The sequence below is a fragment of the Oncorhynchus masou genome, chromosome 23, assembly GCF_036934945.1.
Source record: "Oncorhynchus masou masou isolate Uvic2021 chromosome 23, UVic_Omas_1.1, whole genome shotgun sequence".
NCBI lineage: Eukaryota > Metazoa > Chordata > Actinopteri > Salmoniformes > Salmonidae > Oncorhynchus > Oncorhynchus masou.
In genome coordinates, this window is record NC_088234.1 from 28,746,654 (window position 1) to 28,765,248 (window position 18,595).

At 42.3% G+C, this 18,595-nt stretch overlaps 1 protein-coding gene across 5 annotated transcripts in view; it reads right to left on the reverse strand.

Moving 5' to 3' along the window:
• The window catches only part of LOC135510695 (neurexin-2-like), a 977,907-nt gene that overhangs the window by 763,047 nt on the left and 196,265 nt on the right, over positions 1–18,595 (reverse strand). For all 5 annotated transcript variants that reach the window (XM_064931818.1, XM_064931817.1, XM_064931819.1 and 2 more), the window contains exon 4: positions 2,748–2,768. In XM_064931818.1, coding sequence (XP_064787890.1) covers positions 2,748–2,768 — 21 coding nt within the window. The remainder of the gene's footprint in view (positions 1–2,747; positions 2,769–18,595) is intronic.

Here is an 18,595-nt window from a genome sequence, read left to right on the forward strand (position 1 = left end):
TACACCGCAGATCATCAATCGTTGCCCCCACTGTCTGCCAGAGCTGCTGACCAACCAACAGGGTTCTAGGGGCACCTCGGTCCCCCGGACTTTCAAGGTCTTCCTGTATCATCAATCTCCAGCAACCTTTGAATGCACAATCACTGTCACTAATTGGACCAAAGATAGTGGCGGACCACAGCACTAAAAATAGGTCATAAACCTAGGAACAAAGTGGATTCTGGCTTCCAGGCATGAATGAGACGATGAACCATTAGATATCTACCTAAAGTATCTGTGTCCTCCTCATACACAATACACGTCTGAGGGTACTTACAGTATTCACTTCTTAATTAAAACACCATGACTTGGGAAAACACAAATACCCATTACTTGGGGTCAGAGTTCAGACTTTAGAATTTTAATGTGTACCTTATTACTGCTATTTGAAAAAGAAAACATTGGTAGCTCTGAACAAATAGACAACCCTGGAGCATTTTTTAGCATTAAAATCCCCACTGCTTGTGCAAATGCTTTGTAAACCCAGGGGTACTACAGCTACAAGCCTGCAGATTAGCATCGCCTTTATATTGGCCAATAGCTTTGCATCTGGGACACACCTAGGACATCAGACAAGGGCAATTTTCACATTTAAATCGCCCAAAAGCATCCATAACAAAAAAGTAAGCCAATTATCCCTAGACCAATACAAAATGTCTGCACAGTCCAAAATCTGTAAAATAATATATATATAATTCTAAGGAGCATGTGGAATGACAAGACCAAATTTAAAATCCCTACCCTGTGGCATTCCATTCCTAGCTAGTCTCTTAGCTGTAAAAACTCGGGACTGCTGTTCGCTTAATCACTGAAGTGGGACTATACTGTCTCTGTTGGCTATGATGTCTGATGAATGTTAATGGGTACCCAGGCCCCCCCATGGCCCTCTGGCTGGTTGGCTGGGCCCTCTGCTACTCTCCTGATTCCTCTCTGAGAGGCAGTTGTGGTGGGCAGAGCTCTGCCGTCCGCCCCCGGGGCCCTCGGGGAGCTGTGGTAGTCCCTCTGGGGCCGGGGCATGAAACAGACCGCCACACACCATCGCAGCATGGGTCAGCGCTCTGCTCCTCCGCATCAAGATCACCGACACACAAACACACAGCGAGGGAGCTGTCCGCCCCTTCCTAACCCCTTGCACGGTCAGAGAGCGGCCGCACTAGAGTGAGGAGCCGTCAGGGCGCATCAGCCGGGAACATAGGAACGAACGGTCGCAGTCCCTCGTCGTCCACCCCCACCGCCACCCTGACATTTTTCCATCAAGGGCTTCAGCGCTTCCGACATGTGACCCAGTCGTCACGGGCGGTTGCCGCCACACCAAGCAGGCTCGCGCACACGCACACACACACAGGAAGACAGGCTTGTGATACTTGGATTTAAACGTAGCGGGAGAATGTCAGCATCAAACAGGGTCTGTTATACAGCCCTGCTCACTCTGTCTGCATATCAAACCCAGGTCACAAGAGTTCATGGGTTTGTCAGCAACAACTGAGAAAAGACAACCTGAAACATGCACACATTCTCTCTGATTCCGAGATACAGCAGTGGTATTAAAACAACTGCAGAAACTCCAATTCATGTTTTGGGGAAAAACTTTGAGCAGGGTGTGTTTCTATAGCGATTACCCTGCGAACTAACCCCGGCCCGGGAGAGGGGTAATCCATCACACAGCGTTCCTGATAGGGGGAAACACGGCACCTCCCTCCACTTCCCCGTCCCCATCCCCGTCTCCCAAACCTCGCACTCACCGCATGCGGCGAGTCACGGTCGGATTAGGCTGCCTAGAGTCAAACGCGTCTGGAACGCTGTGTCTGGGGAGCATCGGTAAACGCTTTGCTGCACTGCCTCTGTCTGACTGATCCGGTTTATGTTCCTTCATTTCACCCGGTACTGCTGAGGAAAAGACATGCAGGCCCAGACAGACAGGGAGCTAATGCTTATCTTCCTATACATATGTAGGATCTTGATTTGAACCAGTTTGCTACAGCAGGAAAATAATCCTACAGAAACAGGAAATGTAAGGTATTACGTGGATAATAATGTTTGGACATTTTTGAGGGGTAAATATATTTTTCCAACTTTACATTTGCATTTACATTACAAAGTTGTCCTGCAGCAGGGTGATCAAATTAATATCCTACATCTGTACGTTCAGCTAAGCTGTGAGCTGGCCTAGCAACAAGCTCCAGGGGATGATGTAGCCCCAAGGGGCCTGACTGGCAGCCCTGCCTCTTACCCTCTCTCCCTTACTGGAGACAATAGTGGAGGGAGCTGGAGGGGAACGAGAAACCCTTCCATCTCAACGTCTCATTAGCACCTGATGATATTCATATAGCACTCTCACTCCCAGGTTCAATCACTCATCACTTTCAGAAGTGCCAACCATTTCACATATAAGAGTACAAAGTACCTACTGAGAATCCATACGTATCGATAGATCAAATAAAACAATCAAGAGAAGGAAGAAAAGGAGGTGTCTTTGAGAAGAATAGGAAGTGTAACAGAGAAATCACAGCTTTGGTTCCATTTTTAAAGCAGCGTAATTTAGGCCCCCGGGAGTCACCATAACCGCAGTCCAACCACACTGACAATGCCCCTCCCAAGAAGGAGGCTACAACAGCATCGTAGAGCAACCAACGTTGGCATCCGAAATGGATGCCAAAAATCATAGAAGAAGCCATCGTAGGTCTGTAGGAGCAAAACAGTAGCCTTACCTTCGACAGCATACTCTTCTGCTTCATAGAGGCCCAATGAGGACAGGAAGGAGAGAGAGGGAGAGAAAGAGAGAGAAAACACGTAGATTAGATAAACAGCATCTGACATTATTCCAATGTGCAGATGAATGACATATCCTGATGTTATCCACTGTCACAGAAGAGGTAATTTGCAAGAAGAGAAAACACAATTTGATTTATAATGATCTATCCAGGTCAAATTAAATCCTATCTTCCCCCGTGACTTGAGTTATATAGCTTGAAAAAAAGAAACAGCCGAAATGTGAGACTGGGAATCTGAGGCCCTCTTTCAGGCCCTCTGCAAACGCATGTCAAATATCACAGTAGGCTTAGGTCTGGTGATGGGAAATTCGATGCAATACCTTAACCACTCTGTTGCAAGAGCAGTGACCCCAGTTACAAGAACCTACCGAACGGAGGCATCTCTCTCCAGTTTCATCATCTAGAGAGAGAGAGTGAAAGAAGCCCCCCCCCCCCCCCCAGGCTACCGTAGACTAGCTCCTTTTAATGTCAGTGTGGGGAAAAAACACACTGCTTATCTCGGATCATCATCATGTATCCACTACAGATGCGTGCAAGGAGCCTCTAGCCTCCTACTGCATCAAACCCTATGGAGAGTTAAATATTGTCATACTTTACTTGAGACTGCTGGACCCGGGCCTTAGCGACGGTTCATTATATCATAATCAACATCGTTTTTTTTTTCTGGTACATTGTGTGCTTGTGTTGTCATTTACTATTTATGGGAAACTGTCAACGATTTTGATTGCGAATTTCCATTTGAGTCAGTGCTATAGCAGTTAGAACAGGGTAAGAGGTCAAACTGGAATAAGGAGTTGGGGAAATATCAAAACAAAAGTATAATCCACGTATTTCTCATGTATGTACTCCATGTATAGAGTATGGTGAGCCGACCAGAAAGTGCTGTTTACCGGCGCTTTAAGTATTCAGATTTCATGACGGCGGGCACGGTGGCCATTTAAGAATCTGCAACGCGCCATTCAGGCCCCAGCGTGGTCGCTCAGTGAGTGGCCTTCTGAAAACGAGGTCACTCACTGCTTGTCTCATTCACAATGTACACGTTCCTCAAAAAAGGCTTTCTTCTGCCTTACATCCAGTATAATAATTGTGACCTGATCCAAACCAATGTTTTCAGTTAGTGGGCTTTCTTTGCTAGACACCAGCTGTCCGACACTGGCTTGATCTGTTCCACAATTATGATACTGTAATGTATGCAGTGTTTCCTATCTACACAGAGCTGCTTTTCTCAAATGCATATTTGATGTGTCATTCAATGATTGGCTGTACATGTATATTTCATTTTCCCAGACATAGGTCTTCTCATAGAATAATATTTCATATACATTGCGAACACAACAAAGAGCCTGGGTGGGTTGGCTGGCAACTCCAGCTTAAAAAGGCAATCGATGCGCGCGTTTGACACCGAAGCAGCCCTTAGACCTCCATCGCCTCACCCTATTGATTCTCCAATTAGAACACCCACAATGCCACTGCAATAGGCTGTAAAGCAGGAAGTCAACAGAGCAAACAAACCCAGACACGGCTAGCAGATCGAGAGAGAGGCATGATTACACATCAGAGATTAAGCCCGGGCCATAAGCTGTGAGGACCTTGTTTGTCAAATGTAATGATTGTTATGATCTCCGGACTTGGGTTGGGTCCTTCCTCCTTCTCCTCCCCTCACCCCCTCTTCTGCTCTCATCCCTCTGTTTTGGATGGTTCTTAGCCTTGACTAGACTATCTTTTAGAGACACACTCGGCGAGAGCCTCTGAGTCTGTGTTCAAAGCAGGCAGAGCATGAAAGAGACGGCTCCCTTTTTTTCTCACCAAATCCACGATTCATTTCTCAAGTAATTATGGGGCCTGTCTAAAAATGTTCCTCAGAGATGGTTAATGTGGATTGTATCCCGCTGTCCAAAAGTGGATGGAGCAGCAAGCCTCAGTAGGCTTTATTTTTCAAAACGGCAGAGTTAACATTGCTTAGGGAATATCTGGGAATTTGATTTGGGAATGAAAGTGAAGGATCTGACAATAAAAGATGAAGATAGTCATACAAAAGCTCTTACTTTAGGAAGCTGTGTTCCCCCATTGAGAATAGTAAGGGATAAATAAAAAGCCAAGCAGAACATCATTCCTAACACGTCTGCACCGAATACAAATGCATTGTGAGTAGATAAGTCTATGCCCTTTAGGGATTGGACATTCCATTGGATTTTGACTCTATATACGAACATTACATTACAATTTTCAGGTTAGAGACTGTGAGATAGTGTATGTTTTTATGATACCGTTCCCACAACACCAGAGCTAGACGCTCTCTCTCCCCAGAGAGGCGATAGCATGCTCCCTTCCTTCCCCCAAACGATTAAGATCATTAATTGACAAAATAAATGCTGTGTTTATGGTCTGTTTTATAGACTCAGGATGACTCTGTGACTCTCTTGGGCTTCGGAACGAGACTAGAGAACACATTTTGGATTGAACAGGGAAGAAGGGAAACGCTAAGCCGTACAGTATTTATGGAGAATAGAGCAGACAAAAACTACATTTGTCTGCATGTATCCCTTTTATCGCATTGATATTTTCTGCTAGTCTTGACATAACCAATACTGCTGGGCCTATATTACCGTGTGTTCCATTAGGTAATGGATACATACTAGCTTAAAGCATTCTGCTCCATTTGCTAATGCCTTGGAATGCTACTTCCTGATGATGCGCATTCACTTTCAGCCAGGGGTAAACACCAGACTGCTGCAACCTGATTGGCTGAACGCGATATGGTGTTTCATAAGGAAAGTATGCATATTTTCCCTGTTTTTTTCTGTCTTCTCGCAATTAAAGAAAGTTAAGGAAGAAATTTAAGCTTTTGCAGCATGAACGGAAACATTTTAGGGTACGAACCGGTCGACAGGGGAAATGAGTGTATTGCCAGCTGTATACAATGCGTTTGGACAGTAAGATGAAATGACTCAATACCGTCATCTGCCGGCCTTTTGGGCTTTCCTTTTTGATACTTAAATATCTAGTGCTTTATTTCTTCTCCACACTAGCTAAGTTTTCATCCAATTGGTGACAGATTTCCATGTGAATATTCTAAACATTCTATTCATAAAAGCATATGCACATTTTCCCACCAGTGTTTCCATCAAATTGACATGTTGCGGATAAAAGGCAGTGCATGATGACGTAGCGCACATAAAAATACCTTTTGTGGTTAAATTCCCATGAACCGAATAAAAAATGAAATGTGATTTGATTCGAAAAATACCAGTCGAAATGGGTTTCCATCGCATTTTCACCTCTACTGATGGTTTTCTCACTGAAAAAAAATGTGTTATATAGGTTATATAGTGAGTGTGCCCCATCTGGTATTGGCAAGTGCGGTCTAGCCAACAGCGCAGTCCGCGCTCTGTTGCCGAGAGCACACGTATCGTCTACATGATGAGATTACTACGGACAAAAGAGTAAGGTAAAAAAGAAATTGTGTAACATCGATTATCAGGTCACCAGAAAAAGACCCTCAATACTTATTGGACGGAACATCAAGCTCACGTACTTTCAACGAGTAGTAGTGGGAGGACCACACAACATGTCATCGTGTGACTCCAAGTTTACTTCAATATGACGGTTATTATATAAATATTTGCGCATAAAAGCATGTCCACTGACAATTCTCCATAATTCCTTTTACCGACACAAAAAGATCCCACCATGTCTAGCGTATTTTGTTTTGTCGACATTTGGAAAGTTCACCGAAAACATGAATGTTTCCATCAGGCAGTTAAAAACAATGTGTATCCGACATGCACTTTACTCGCATAAAGATTGGATTACCTGGTTACTAGCAGTCATTTGAAATGGGGGAGTCAGAAGGGAACATGACTAGAACAACAGAGCCCAGAATTGATTTAACAATAGGACTCGAATGAGATCTTTCTTTCTTTTTTTCACTCCCCAAGCCAAATTATTGTGTACGACACCACAACAACAACAAAAAGACAAAATCAAATCAGAAAGCTCGACATTGGGCGCAAAGTGAACAGAATTCAGAAGCAGGCTGTTAAAAAATAAAATAAACGTCACCCTGAGAGGGGGAAGTTAGATTTTTTTAACCTTTCTCCCAGAAGCTTTAGAGCAAAAAGAGGGTTATGTCCTGCCTGGGTTAAATTTACTATGGAGAGTGGAATACATCTGTAAGAAAATAGTTGACTCTCAATCACTGTTCTTCTAATTTATACAGTATAGAAATCACACAATGAACAGGTGATGAAAGTCAAGAACCAAGTCATATAAGCATAGTTCTAGCTTAACAAAGTAATTGTTACCCAGAAGTACGTTTGGCGTCACCAAGGCTGCATTTACACAGACAACCAAATTCGGATATCCTTTTTACTAATGAGTATTTTTCCAATCACATCAGACCTTTTCACGTCATATTTTTTTCTGAGCTGATTGGTCAAAAGACCAATTAGTGAAACAAATACAGTGGCAAGAAAAAGTATGGGAACCCTTCGGAGATATCTGGATTTCTGCATAAATTCATCATAAAATTTGATCTGATCTGCATCTAGGTCACAACAATAGATAAACACAGTCTGCTTAAACTAATAACACACAAACAATTATACGTTTGCATGTCTTTATTGTACACAACGTGCAAACATTCATAGTGCAGGGTGGGAAAAGTATGTGTACCCTTGGATTTAATAACTGGTTGACCCTCCTTTGGCAGCAATAACCTCAACCAAACATTTTCTGTGGTTGTGGATCAGACCTGCACAACGGTCAGAAGGAATTTTGGACCATTCCTCTTTACAAAACTGCTTCAGTTCAGCAATATTCTTGGGATGTCTGGTGTGAACTGCTCTCTTCAGGTCATGCCACAGCATCTCAATCGGGCTGAGGTCAGGACTCTGACTGGGCCACTCTAGAAGCCATATTTTCTTCTGTTGACGCCATTCTGTTGTTGATTTACTTCTGTGTTTTGGGTCGTTGTCCTTTGCATCGCCCAACTTCTGATGAGCTTCAATTGGCGGACAGATAGCCTAACATTCTCCTACAAAATGTCTTGATAAACTTGGGAATTCATTTTTCTGTTGACGATAGCAAGCTGTCCAGGCAGCAAAGCAGCCCCAAACCATGATGCTCCCTCCACCATACTTTACAGTTGGGATGAGGTTTTGATGTTGGTGTGCCTTTTTTGCTCCTCACATAGTGTTGTGTGTTCCTTCCAAACAACGCAACTGTAGTTTCATTTGTCCACAGAATATTTTGCCAGTAGCGCTGTGGAACATCCAGGTGCACTTTTGAAAACATCAGATGGGCAGCAATGTTTTTTTTGGACGGCAGTGGCTTCTTCTGTGGTGTCCTCCAATGTATACCATTCTTGTTTGGTGTTTAACGTATTGTAGAGTCATCAGCAGAGATGTTAGCATGTTCCAGATGATTTCTGAAAGTCTTTAGCTGACACTCTAGGAGTCTTCTTAACCTCATTGAGCATTCTGTGCTGTGCTCTTGCAGTCATCTTTTCAGGACGGCCATTCCTAGGGAGAGTAGCAACAGTGCTGAACTTTCTCCATTTATAGACATTTTGACTTACCGTGGACTGATGAACATCAAGGGTTTCAGAAATACTTTTGTAACCCTTTCCAGCTTTATGCAAGTCAACATTTCTTCATCTTAGGTCTTCAGCTCTTACCAACATCCCAATCTCGTCTCATTGATTGGACTCCAGGTTAGCCGACTCCTGACTCCAATTAGCTTTTGGAGAAGTCATTAGCCTAGGGGTTCACATTTTTTCTAACCTACACTGTGAATTCTTAAATTATGTATTCAATATAGACAAGAACAAAACAATAATTTGTGTGTTATTAGTTTAAGCACACTATGTTTGTCTAGTGTTGTGACTTAGATGAAGATCAGATCTAATTTGATGACCAATTTATGCAGAAATCCAGGTAATGTCAAAGGGTTCACATACTGTTTCTTGCCACTGCATATCAGAATTGGGATGCCTGTGTAAACATCCAAAGATGATATTTCCCCACAACTCAAAATTCTTCCCAGATACACTGTATGTTTCATAGGTGGTGGCATCTTGAGGGGTTTGGGGTGGGTTAAGTGTCAATTTCACTTCCCTATTCATTATACTTAAGGCTACAATGTGTTGCTGTGGCAATCCTGTTCCTTTACCCAGGCGTTGAAGTCGCATGCCAGATTTTACAGCACCTGGATATGTATTTTAAGTATCAGCTAACTACATCATATGTTGTAGCAATCTGTCAGTAGATGTCACAGCCAATGACGTGGCACGCAAACATTGGTTGATGCATGCAACATCTGAATATCGGAACGCGACCCATGTCATATGATGTGGTTAGCTGATGTTAAACACCTATCCAGGCGATGTAAGGTCTGGTATTTGCTGCAATTTAGTTGAACAGGAACTCGACCCATGACTGCTCACACTGGTGTAATGGCTGGTGGTGGCAGCAGGAGGTGGTATGTGTTAGAAGCTTTTGCCATCAAACCCCATGTCTTGTACTGAATTGACGAAAATATGCCACACCCAAAAATCCATGGTCTGTGATTGTTCTGCAGTACCTTGTAGTCTATGCATAACACACAATAGCACTAGAAGCTTTTAGTCCTTGGTCAGCTAAGGAGCAGAAGCACTGAGGCCCACACTCACTGTGGGAGTTCACCCCAACACTACATACCCTAACAGCACACATACAAATAGGGCACACACAAACACAGCACAGCCCCATGGTAGGTCACACACACAAATCCCACCAGAGACCTGCTACAACAAAAGCCACTCAGAGGAAAGTGCTAGACTGAGGGTTTCAGAACGGAGCTACCAGTACAAGATGTCACGTAGGGAAGCATAGAGTTAGTCATGAATGTTCTCCCTTCCCATCGGCAAAGGAGACCAAGAAACACTAAGCCACAAGGCTATGAAAACCCACCCTTAAATGTTTTGAAATATAATGCTAGCATAGTTGTACTTTAACAATCAACACAAGGCTAACAAGTGATCTCCTTCTTATAATTCAACTTCAAATACTAAACCTTATTATTTTAGCTGTGTGACTCATTCTTTCTCTCTCCTTTACTGGAGACAGTTTTCAAGGATTCTATTTTGGCCAGCTGTGTGTCAGACAGAGAATTGAGAATTCAAGAGGAGAGAAGCCTCTCCCAAGGTTATTTGACTTTACTTTAGCTAGAGACACACTGCCAAGGTAGATGACAGCAGTGTTAGTCGCACTGAGACAAGAGCACACACACACACACACACACATGCTCACACATGCGTGCACATGGACACATTGGTTGCTGTCAGACCTTGGCCATAGACTGCATACACGGTGAGGAAACCAATATGTATATTTCGTAACTCAGAGGAACTATCTGTTTAAGTAGGCCTACACAATATGTGTCACATGGCACAATAATTTATATATACTGTTTGATAAAATGTGTTTGAAATAATCTTATGTTTGTCATTGGTTTCACATTGTGTCACTGGTGTTACATTGCGTCACTGGTGTTACTGTATGGCATGTATGGTGTTCTGGCATCAGAGTTGCCCAATTTAATTGAATATGGTTTTTGTATCTACCGAACTCTTGCCACATTCATTAGTAAACATTGGAAGGATATGATCATTCCATTTTTAATGATTCAACCTCAATTATATTGAATGTTACAACAACAACAAAAATGGTATAAATGGTAAAATGTCAGACAATAGAACGTTACACATGTTTAAAGTCAATTATTACTAATCCAAACAATTTATTAGTATTATCATGAACCTTTTCTGTCTTTGATTATATATGCAAATTAAAGACAAATTACATTCTGGAAAGCCTGAATTGTCATCTAAAATATAGCTAACACCAGTGACAAAAAGGCAGCACAAACATTTTTTTTAATGTAATGTAGTAAAAATATTAAAACCTGTTAAGGCTCTGGACAATACTGCCCCCTTTGGATGAATTGCGTGCCCATAGTAAACTGAAAATTGCACTCTAAAGCTTCTAAAACCGTTTGAATTATGTCTGTAAGTATAGCAGAACTCACAGGGCAGGCAATCTCCCAAACTAGTTTTGGCATCCAGAAAGTTGGGGCAACTTTGACGTCATCGCCCCCACCCTTCCCAACCAGCTATGGATCTGGAAACACTTTCTATGTCTTCCACGAGATGTCCTCTATCAGTACAGCGTTTAATTGTGCAAATCCCGCGAGCTTTGACCCTTTGGCAGGCAAAAGAGTGGGTGTCGCGAGAAAATACATGCGCGTTCAAGCGCGAATTGTACACAGTCATCCATCCATTCCAGAAGGTCTGAGAAGAATTGCTTTTGTCCGGTTGAATCGCCAATTGTTTTGTATGTTTATAACATCCTAAAGCTTGATTCTGCACTTAGTTTGACCAGTTTAGTCAACATATAATATGTAATTTTGAAGTTTTGATGCGCAACTGTTCGGGACCAGAAGTAATTTTGGATGCATTTCAGCTGACACGGGTAGCTTATGCTACTATAACTACACACGAACTGAAACAAAACGAGTATTGGGTAAGTATGACTCCTTCCACTACATTCTGATTGAAGACCATCAAAGGTAAGGGAATATTTATGTTGTAATTTTGTATTTCTGTTGACTCCAACATAGCGGAGAAATATTGCTTACGTCTGAGCGCCGCCTCAGATTATTGAATAGTGAACAATTTCTGTAACGTTGAAAAGAAATATGACAAAGCGGTTGCATTAAGAAGCAGTGTATCTTTCTAACTATATGTAGAACATGTATATTTAGTCAAAGTTTATGATGTTTATTGCTGTTATCTGCCGTTATCGGGTGGAGCTATCTATAATTTCTCCGGACATTTTTGAGGATTTTCTGAACATGGCGTCAATGTAAACGGAGATTTATGGATATAAATTGCATATTATTGAAAAAAACATAAATGTACTGTGCAACATGTCCTATTACTGTCATCAGATGAAGATTTTCAAAAGGTTAGTGAAATATTTTTCTTTTAATCCTGCGTTTGTGATTGCATCTTTTGTTTGACAAAATGGCTACATATCGTCTGTGTCTTTGTGGTGGTTTGACATACATATGTGCTATGTTTTCGCCGTAAAACATTTTAGAAATCTGACTCGCTGGGTGGATGAACAAGGTGTTTATCTTTCATTTGAGCTATTGGACTTGTTAATGTGTGGAGGTTAAATATTTCTAAGAATATTTTTGCATTCTGTGTGCCACCTTTTGAGTTGAGCGGGAGGGGGGGGGGGCTTGGGGAACGTGTAGCGTGAACACGTTAAAATGTGTTCAGCTGTCATTTATGTTGATTTATAATTGTCACGGTTTTCCTCCTCTTCGTCTGAAGAAGAGAGGCGAGAAGGATCGGAGGACCAATATGCGGCGTGGTAAGTGTCCATGGTTTTAATAGGAAAACTCAAACATGAACAACTACAAAACAAGAAACGTGAACCGAAACAGCCCTATCTGGTGCAGTAAAACAAGACAGGAAACAATCACCCACAAAATACCCAAAGAATGTGGCTGCCTAAATATGGTTCCCAATCAGATACAACGATAAACACCTGCCTCTGATTGAGAACCACTCTAGGCAACCATAGACTTACCTAGACAGCTACACTGAACACAACCCCATTAATCTAATAAAACCCCTAGACAAGACGAAACACAAAAAATCACCCATGTCACACCCTGGCCAAACCAAAATAATAAAGAAAACAAAGATAACTAAGGCCAGGGCGTGACAATAATGTTAAGGGGTTAACTATTTCCTGGCTATAAGTTTTGATTAAAAAAAAATGACAATTTGTAAAAGTTGGCTGTTTAAAAAGCCAACATTTTCATAGAATGACCCTTACAGTATATATAGTATACAGTTCCATTCAATTTTTTAAATGGTGCCGTGCTACTTTCAGACGAGTCTTGTGAGACTTATGGGCATCCTAGAGCAAAGCAAAACAACCGACATGTACATGTTCGTGATAGTCTCAACTTTCCATTGAGGGGTCATATTCTTTGTCATTTAGCAGACCCTCTTATCCAGTGTGTAGTGTGTAGTGTGTAGTGTGTAGCCCAAGCTGTTCGGACGCTACAGACAAAAGTTGGCAGATCGGCGGTACCGACTTCAGATGAGTCCTGTGAAGCAAAACGTAGAACACCACAGACGTTTTCGTCAGATGGACCATTTTCGGGACAGACTCATAGTCCAACAAACACCGCTGTAGCCGAGGCCTCCTTCCGCCGCATATGTGGAAGGCCGTCTTTGGCGGATGCGGTGGTTTGAGAACCAGTGAAGACCGGTCGACTCCAGGGGGTTAAAGAGAGAGAGGTTTAAACAAGAGATTCTACTGCAGGGCCTAACAGACAGTGGGAGCGCTGACTCATATGGCAGTATCAGAGGTCAAGAGGAGGTGAGGGAGGGCTAATAACCAGCGAAATGACTGGAGAAGTGCCTCATCTCCTGGTGTCGCACCAGTGTATAAAAAAATAACAAAGTTAGGGGACAGAGTAAAGACAATGCTTGGCACAAAACCAGACACACAACCCCACAGGAACAAGGTTATTATTAAAGAGAAAGGTTACAGTGAGAAACAGAGATGAGGTGAGCACGACCCTCACACACACACACACACACACACACACACACACACACACACACACACACACAGATAGTATCAACACTGTTACACTTGTCACCTTCCTTTTAACACAAGCTTTCATGGTGGGAAAATCCACTGAGTCATCGAAGGCATATCTAACTATTCATACACTAGAAGGTGAAGGAGTTACGAGATTAGTGTTGGGAATTAAATTGTCTACTTGAATCATTCTATAAAACTAACAAGGAAGTAACAGAGCACATCCCTGTAACTTGAACTACAGTACATGAGGCACTAAACAGACTGAGAATAACTCGGTGGCGGGAAGTTCTTTTTATCAAGGCGCTAACAGTTTTCAGTTGGGGAGAAGAAAGCAGAAGAACAGGATGGCTGCAGAAACGTTTCCCAATTAGACGTCTGATAATTAGGCGGGATGGGATCGCGTGCCTGCATTAGAGTCGTCTGGGGAGAAGATGGAGCAAAGAGGGTGAGGGAAGCAGTAAACGGAGGAAAACGGAAATATTTGTAGTCTGTCATCAACTGAGAGGTAGCAAACCGTCTGGAGGTAAATGATACAGTAGTTTAGTGTTATAAGAAGTGCACTTCAAAAGTACAAAAACCAGTATCGAAGAAGCACTTGGACGATGTTTCTGTTTGTTGACAGTACAGCAGGATCATTTGGGAGAGGGTGTTTTCCAGAAGGCTGGAAAACAGTATCAATATTAGGGCCATGTTCAGCGTCCCCAAAGAGAGTAAGAGAGTCAGCACGTGTGTTTGCACGGACAAGCTGCCGGAGGTTGTGTGTGTGTGCGTGTGTGTCTGAAAATGAGCAAGCATGCACACAACGTGTGTGTGTATGTGTGTGTGTGTGTGTAAATGTGTCGACACTATTTAACCAAGCAAGCATTTCCCTGGCTTGAGAGAGAGGGCTTTACATGGAATTGTTGCTTACATAATGACATTTGACTTTTCAACTTGGCTAATTTTTCGGTAGACTGAACATTTATTTGATTTCTAATATAATACCATTCATTTTTCGTCGCCTTTAAAAAGCTTGTTGATGGCCTGCTCTGTTGAGAAACAAATCCATTTGAGACCGCACTGAAATATTTAGCCCTCTCTGTCCAGCTTTTGAAGCCCAGAGAACAGCTTCTCTCCCTGACATGGTAGATGATCAGTGTAAAGATGAAGAGGCGTTGTGGTGGGACTTTTTCAAAATGTCTGCCCGCTTTGAGAAGTTGTCACTCGATGCTACATTGGCAGGTGACACAGATGAGATAAATGCTGTCAACCACAGCAGGAGTTGGCATCATGATTGAGAATCCTTCCATCCTTGCTGCAGAGCCACGGGAGTTTGAGGTGATGACAAGAGCAGTTGAGGTGGATAAGGGCTCGGTCTTGTGAAGAAAAAGCAACGTAATAATGTTTGTTTTACTGTGGAAAACTGTAATAATGCTGGCTTTACAACAGTATTTCCTTAATCCTGATTTAAAAATGACCTAGATAAGTTCACTCTGTCGCTTTTGTCTGGTCAAAATCCCCCAGTGATTCCTCCAAATTGAGCCAAATGAAAAAAAGAAATGTGATTGGATTAAAGAATTATGTAAGGACAATTGCTGAATGATGGAAAATATTGGTATTATTGGATCTAAAAGCCATAACTACAGTATAGAATTTTGATTACAGACAAGGACTGAGCTTTGTGAAATATTCCGGCTTCATAAACTCTATCTATAAACGATCATGGAGTCCATGTAGCATGTTAAGTGTAAATGAGAAGCTCTAATCATAAACTACGGGCACATTTGGCAGCTGGAGTGAAATTTCAATGCAGATATTCTACAGCATCTTTCCACTGACGAGAACAAACGGCAAACAACAAAGAATGCCAAAGAAGAGAAGTTGAAAGAACAATAGAGTTGTGGCTTCATATCAGCATGTCAGTCACAAGGAGGTCTGTGAAACTTGTCTGCTGCTTTCCATCCATCACACATGTAATTAGTGAAAGAAGGTCTAATTGCGCTGGTTCATCAACCTCCCACTGAGGGACAGGGTGAAGCAGCACAGAAGTCAGTCACACTCAAATGAGGACATTAACCCATACAGTACAGTGCAGTAACACATTCCTGCAAAACAGTGTTTATCCTAGGATCTATTTCAGCAGCAGTGGAAAGGTTAGTGTGGGTAGTGGGCGTGGCCACAATTCTGCACATTTTGCCATGGGGCAGAGAAGACATTTGACAGTTTTGACACTAGAACCGCCAAGATGGTCAATATGACCATTTAAAATGTTGCATTTTAACCTTTTCATACGTGAGTTCCAACCTAAGTATGTAAACTTCCGACTTCAACTGTGTATATATTTACATTTTACATTTAAGTCATTTAGCAGACGCTCTTATCCAGAGCGACTTACAAATTGGTGAATTCACCTTCTGACATCCAGTGGAACAGCCACTTTACAATAGTGCATCTAAATCATTAAGGGGGGGGGTGAGAAGGATTACTTATCCTATCCTAGGTATTCCTTGAAGAGGTGGGGTTTCAGGTGTCTCCGGAAGGTGGTGATTGACTCCGCTGTCCTGGCGTCGTGAGGGAGTTTTTTCCACCATTGGGGGGCCAGAGCAGCGAACAGTTTTGACTGGGCTGAGCGGGAACTGTACTTCCTCAGTGGTAGGGAGGCGAGCAGGCCAGAGGTGGATGAACGCAGTGCCCTTGTTTGGGTGTAGGGCCTGATCAGAGCCTGGAGGTACTGCGGTGCCGTTCCCCTCACAGCTCCGTAGGCAAGCACCATGGTCTTGTAGCGGATGCGAGCTTCAACTGGAAGCCAGTGGAGAGAGCGGAGGAGCGGGGTGACGTGAGAGAACTTGGGAAGGTTGAACACCAGACGGGCTGCGGCGTTCTGGATGAGTTGTAGGGGTTTAATGGCACAGGCAGGGAGCCCAGCCAACAGCGAGTTGCAGTAGTCCAGACGGGAGATGACAAGTGCCTGGATTAGGACCTGCGCCGCTTCCTGTGTGAGGCAGGGTCGTACTCTGCGGATGTTGTAGAGCATGAACCTACAGGAACGGGCCACCGCCATGATGTTGGTTGAGAACGACAGGGTGTTGTCCAGGATCACGCCAAGGTTCTTAGCGCTCTGGGAGGAGGACACAATGGAGTTGTCAACCGTGATGGCGAGATCATGGAACGGGCAGTCCTTCCCCGGGAGGAAGAGCAGCTCCGTCTATATATATATATTTTTTTTAAATATATTTTCCTTTATTATTTTCCCCTAACCCTACCACCCCTCCCGTAATTGAAGTAAACTAATGGACAACAACACTTAGGCTTCTACTTCCAACTTATTCTGTACACATTTTACAATAGTTATCATTTGTTTGTTTTTTGTCCCATCCTCAGCTCCACTCAACCCCTTCCATCTGTCTCTCAACACCATCCAGCTCTGATTTCTATTAGTCTTTTTTTAACTGTGCTATGATGTTTGACAACAGTTCTGAATGTTTCTATTCTCAAAGATTCTACATTTTGTAAATATTTTTTTGTTTGTTGCTAAGAGTATTATTATACTATTCATCGATTAACAATGAGTTTTTTTTAAATCACCCAGCAGTGCTATTTGCAGAGTTAGCGCCAGTTAAATGTTGCAATTTTTCAGAGATTCCAGAACCTGTGACCAAAAACAAGCTACATATGGACAGTACCAAAACAAATGATCTAATGGTTCTTTCTCTTGGGATGGTTGTATCCCCCATATATATAACCCATATATATAACATTCTATTGGTTGCTAGAATTTTGTATAATCATTTAAATTGAAAAATGTTACGCTTTGAATCTGGCGTCGTTTTTTTTCAGAAACCACGTGTCATGGAATCGGTACATCGAAAATCTCTTCAACTATTTTGCAATCCATATTGTACAGCTATACATTTTTTGGTCCTTTAACCTCAAATATATCAATTGATTAAAAAATTACTAATATGTATTCACACACACACACACACACACACACACACACACACACACACACACACACACACACACACACACACACACACACACACACACACACACACACGCACACACAGTGTGTATATATATATATATATATATATATATATGTATAATTTTAGTATATGATATCATAAATAGGACTGGTGGAGGACACATGCAGCTAAAACAAATATATGTAAATGTCTGCTCTATTCACAATTACAACCAACTAATTGCAGCATTACCGCAAAAATGGAAGAGGCAAGTGGGGGAGACAGCAAGGAACTCGTCTGTGTCCCTGCATTAAAGACCAAAATTGGCTAAAGAAAATCGTGATGAATATAAAAGTAGACCGGTTTCATTAACCACAATATTTGTGTAATATTGTTCCGTCTTTTCTGGTGGATTAACTGAAATGGCAAACAACTTTATATGGCTTTCATTTTCCAATAACCCGAAAGTGACAGGTTATAATCTGAATAAAGGGGAAAACATAGGGTGAGACATTCTTATTAATATGCTAGAGAACCAGTTCGGATTTAAGTATAACTTTTGTATGACTAAATCCTTTAGCGAGAGGTTTAATGCTTTAATATTTCATTATTTCTGCCCTCTGAAATAATATTCATTGTATACATTGGCCTTTAGAACTCCAGAACAAATATACATCTGAATTGGGACAGAATATAATAGAACAGAATATCTACACAACAGTATACAATTAGGCCTATGACAATTATATAAAACAATATAAAAGAACAGATAGCTAGTCTGCTCAAAACGAAATATTGGCTACCTATGTCAGGAAAGCGAAAGCTGACCTGCCGCACAGACTTTAGCCATGATCCGGGACATGGAAGAGAGAAAGTCTGATGGAGACATTGAATCTAATGCAGGGAGTGAAGTCTCATGGGTGTGCGAGAGCTCTTCCAATGACCCTGGCTCTGACAGTGATACAGAGATGGCCCCAGAGCAAAATAATGTGTTTGGGGACATCCACTTCCAGACCCGTTGGTCCAGATCAGGCCTCTGCGCCAGCTGATGTTTCAGGTAAGTCTTGCCTCTTTTTTTTGCCTAGGATTAGAGATGCTCAATTGTTGGTCTGACTTACTGCAATCTCATTTGCAAGAAAAGTGTTTCCCAATATCCTATAACCCA